Genomic DNA, 5,000 nt, shown 5'->3' with positions numbered 1-5,000 from the left:
ATATATATATATATATATATATATATATATATATATATATATATATATATATATATATATATATATATATATATATATATATATATACATATATATATATATATTATTTAATAACACGAGTTAAAAATAAATTATAAGGGTTTGCTTTAGTTCACTTAAGAGCGCTTTTTAACTTAAAAGCGATTAAGGAATATTATTTATTAACGCTGCGCAAGCTTTAAGACTGTTACAAAGATTATTTTCTAAACTTTTGTTAGCGCAAGAAGTGTTCGCCTGTTGTTTTTTTTTTTTGTAATCATGTGAAATAATGTCTGTGCCCAGGTTTTTTTAAATAAATTTTTAAACAGAAGTGCTCAAGTTTATATAAATAAATGGCGGCCTAATAAACTGTTTAGTAAAACCATTATTATTTTAATAGATTTTTTGCTTTGTTTACTAAATATATTGAAATTTATTTTAAATTTTTAGATTTTTAAAGTATTTTTTTAAATTAATTAGTTTAAATGACCATTTTTATATAATAAACTTTGTTTTTACAAGGTTTATTTTCATTTTATTTGTCTTTTTTCAATATATTTACTTATATATGTATATATATATATATATATATATATATATATATATATATATATATATATATATATATATATATATATATATATATAATATATATATATATATATATATATATATATATACTATATATATATTATATATATACATATAAATATATATACATGTATATATATATGTATATATATATATGTATACATATATATATATATTTATATATATATATATATATATATATATATATATATATATATATATATATATATATATATATATATATATATATATTAGTAGAAAATCAGTTAACAAATTTTTTTTTCATTTGACACTGTGTTTCATCAACAAAGATTCATCAGAAAATCAGATTTTCTGATGAATCTTTGTTGATGAAACACAGTGTCAAATGGAAAAAAGTTTTGTTAAGTGATTTTCTACTAATATATAATTGCTCTGTTCTTTTAAGAACATTGAGCACACTATTGTGTAGAATACTTTTTAAAGTTGTTTAAATATATATATATATATATATATATATATATATATATATATATATATATATATATATATATATATATATATATATATTTATATATATTTATATTGTTTATGCATTATATAAAAATATATTAAGTATTGTTTCTCACATATAATCATATAGCTTTGCATAAAATATTTTGTTTATGCTTTTGTATTCTAAATTATTTTAATTTTTTGTTTCATTTTGCAATATGCGAAGTACTTCCATTCTTTTACTAAAAAGCTGTATATATTTATATAGTTAAAATGAAATTGTTACAATTCAGTTTTTTGATTAAAATTCAAATATGCCATAAGAATAATTTGAAAAATAAATTTGGTCTTCGTTTTAACTAACAAAATTGTTTATTTACTATTTTAGTATTTTCAAATACTTTTTTAAATGTTAAAGTTTTTTTTGCTGACAAATCTTTTTGTTTAATCTTTTGTCTATTTTTCTTATTTACATAAATATTTTTCAAAAAATTTTTATGTAAATAAGATTTTCATAAAAATTTTTTATATATTGATAAAAAAAATTTTTTTTATTATTTTTATCAATATATTGAAATAATTAACAATCAAAACTGCATTAAAATTACTCAAAATAAAGAAATAGAATAAAAAAATGCAGTTACATTTTTAAAACAATATAATTTTTATATTGATAATATCTATAACACCAATAAAAAAAACGTGATAACATCATTAATAATATTAATTAGTAATAATAGTTATTATAATTAACAATAACAACAATAATTATTGCAAAAAAATTATAATAATAATAATAACAGTTATAATAATTTAAATAGTAATAGCAATTGAAATAATAACAAAACTTATTAAAAATGACAATATCAATATTAAAAATAATATTTAATAAAGATAATATAAACTATTATAAAGGCAATCCTAAATTTTAATATTAGGTTTGCCAATAAAAATCTATAAGTATCTATAGTAATCTATATGAATCTATATATCATGTTTAAAAAATAATTTTTTAGCACGGAGAAATGGTAGTTTATTCAAAAGAAGATTAAATGTGTTGTCGTACGCATAAGCAATTTTAAAATTTTATAAAATCTTTTCGGAGAAATTACGAAAACTGACAATAAAAGGTTGAAAAAAGAATTGAATAGCATTTTCTTACTTTGCTATTGCCTGCATCAGATTTTAGCAAGTGATTAATTGTAGAAGTACCTAGACAACTTCCAAAAAATGTTTAGTAAATTCTTAAAGTAAAATACTTCTTTTTAGAAGAATGCTCTACTGCTCACCACTTCTGCATAGAACATCTTCTTGATACTCTTAATTGCCAACTGAAAATTTTTGTGACGTTATATTAGCAATAACATTCTGTCTGACTAGAATACTATACAATAACTAGTTATAAGGTTATAACAAAAAAACCTAAAGTTTAATAAATACGATGTTATTTTGAAGTTTATCAAAGGTCTTATAAAATAAAATTGCTTATAAAAACTAGATTCATACTAAATCTTTAAGACAAGTAAAAAAACCTAAAGTTTAATAAATACGGTGTTATTTTGAAGTTTATCAAAGGTCTTATAAAATAAAATTGCTTATAAAAACTAGATTCATTTTAGATCTTTAAGTAAAAATTTAAGAGATCTATTAAGATAAAAATTTGTATAAAAATCAATGAGAAAATTGTACCAATAAATTGTATAGGAACCAAAGTTGTTCAATTTTTATTTAATCAAATCTTTAACCACATGTAATGTTAGTAGTTAAACTTCTCTGATTACAAAAACATTGTTAGAAACTCACAGTAAGTAGGAATACTATTATTAATATCACAGGTCGAGTTGATTGAGTTAAACCAAGTGCTCCACGTTTGACACATTTAGATATATTTAGATATGTAAATTATTAGCAGGTATACTAAAAATTTTTCTCAGATAAAAGATTACCAAATAGTTAAGGATCTCGGGATTCTTTTTTGGGTACAGAAGTTGTCAATTTAAGCTAAAGAATTAAAAAGATTATTTTTATGGATTAAACCCGCATAGATGTTAGTGGTATAAAAGTATTAGCTAGACAGTTGCTCAATATTAAAGGCTACTTTTATATATTTTTTTGTTTATAAAAATAAATCCTTATTAGTACATAAATATTTTTCAGATTGTTTTATTAAATAAGTTATTATGTAGTTAAGTTGGCACCTTTGTAAAAGTTATCAAGTTATCTTTATATGAGAGTATAAAGATGGAAAAAGAAAAAGGCTCAAAGGATTCCTCACCAGTTAAAACAAAAATTCTTAAAGAGAATACTGCATTTTCGGAAAAGAAAGGAGGTACTAGGTATGTATGAAAATATAAAAACTTGTTTTTCAAAAAAGACAATTTTTTTTATAGGCTCAAATGGTTAATTAAAATTTAAACGGTTTTTTTTTTGTTACTGAATTTTTACTTTAGAATGTTTTCTTTTTTAAATCTTGGATCACATGAATATAAAGGTTGCATTATTTGTTGAAAAGTTACATAATAATAAAAGTTAAATAATAAAGTTAGTAATAAAATATTAGTAATAAAACAAACAGATGTTACAATGTACTATAAGCAAAGAGGTTTTTTTTATTGTTTTTTATGAGTTATAAAAAACTGAGAAATAAAAAATGTCTCTTTATCAAGTTTTTTTTTTCTGGTACAATAGTAACACCAATTTTGTCATAATGCTTTTTAATACATTGTTTAACGTAGAAAGGACATGATTAATTGGCATAGTCTAGACATGATAGCAGCACAAGCCTTGTTATGAGTTTTTTGCATAACGGAAAAGTGTAACGCAATATACTCAATATTATATGATATAGGTATTTACATCATTAAAAGTTAAATATTGTCAATAACTTATTTTAAAGTACCACATTTTAATCATATTTAATTTGAAAATGCGTTAAAAATCATTTAAAGTCTTTATATTTATTAAATATTTATGAAATATTTTTAAATTAAACAATATTGTTATAAAAAATTTGTCAATGAAATTTAAACATGTTTAAAAAAAAAAGTTTTCTTATTTTAAAAACTTGTACTTATTTATATTTATATTCATTTTTTAAGCATTCATTACACAACATTATTTTCTTATATTTGCTTTCTTACAATATAGTTTCTTTTTTTTAAAATGAAGGGGCAATTGTTTATGGGTGAATTTCTTAATGGTCAAAAAAAAAAAAAAACTATCAACAATTTTTTTTTTTAACATTTGAACAAAATCTTTGCTTAATATTCATAAACTAGTTAATCATTTATAATCGACGTTCATACTATGATCAATCCAAAAGATTAATCATAATGAAGAAACTTTTGTTAAAAAGCAATTTCAAAACTAAAAATTTTATCTTTTCGTAAATTTGTAATATAAAGTTTACTAAAAAAATTCTCTAAAATAATTTTACCTACAGGTTTAATTATGGTTTATTGGGCAATATATTTACATACATTATAATGCATCATAAGCATTAAGCACTTTTGTTTATTAGTACTTTTCGTAACAGGATGAAAAAAAATTATTAATTTGAAGCTATAAAAAAAGATAAACAAAATAGTTGAATACAAAGTGAAAATAAAAAAAGTACTTTAAATTTAAATTAATAAAAATAATTTTATTTTCTTTAACATTCTTTAGAAATTTTAAACTGAAAAAAAAGGTAAGGAAAAAGGGTGTTAGAGATTAAAAGGAACAAAAGATAAAAAATATGACACAATTAAGTGTAATAATAAATAATATGACAAATAACAATAAGCGAGACAAATTTAGCAGAGAGTAGTTTTGATTAGCAGATAGTCGTTTTGAAATAGATTTGAAGTATATGGAAAGGTCAGTATTAATCTTAGAAGATGTTAAGTATAAAGCTTTGTTTCAATGATAAAATTATG

General features: G+C 19.8%; 1 protein-coding gene across 1 annotated transcript in view; it reads left to right on the top strand.

Annotated features, from left to right (window-relative positions):
• Positions 1-3,216: 3,216 nt before the first annotated feature.
• The window catches only part of LOC100199531 (beta-arrestin-1), a 52,798-nt gene continuing 51,014 nt past the window's right edge, over positions 3,217-5,000 (top strand). Inside the window, exon 1 of the mRNA XM_065788138.1 lies at positions 3,217-3,419. Coding sequence (XP_065644210.1) covers positions 3,325-3,419 — 95 coding nt within the window. The 5' untranslated portion in view covers positions 3,217-3,324. The remainder of the gene's footprint in view (positions 3,420-5,000) is intronic.

This window comes from Hydra vulgaris, chromosome 01 (assembly GCF_038396675.1).
Source record: "Hydra vulgaris chromosome 01, alternate assembly HydraT2T_AEP".
In the NCBI taxonomy this organism is placed as follows: Eukaryota; Metazoa; Cnidaria; class Hydrozoa; order Anthoathecata; family Hydridae; genus Hydra; species Hydra vulgaris.
This window is presented reverse-complemented; position numbering and strand designations above follow the sequence as displayed.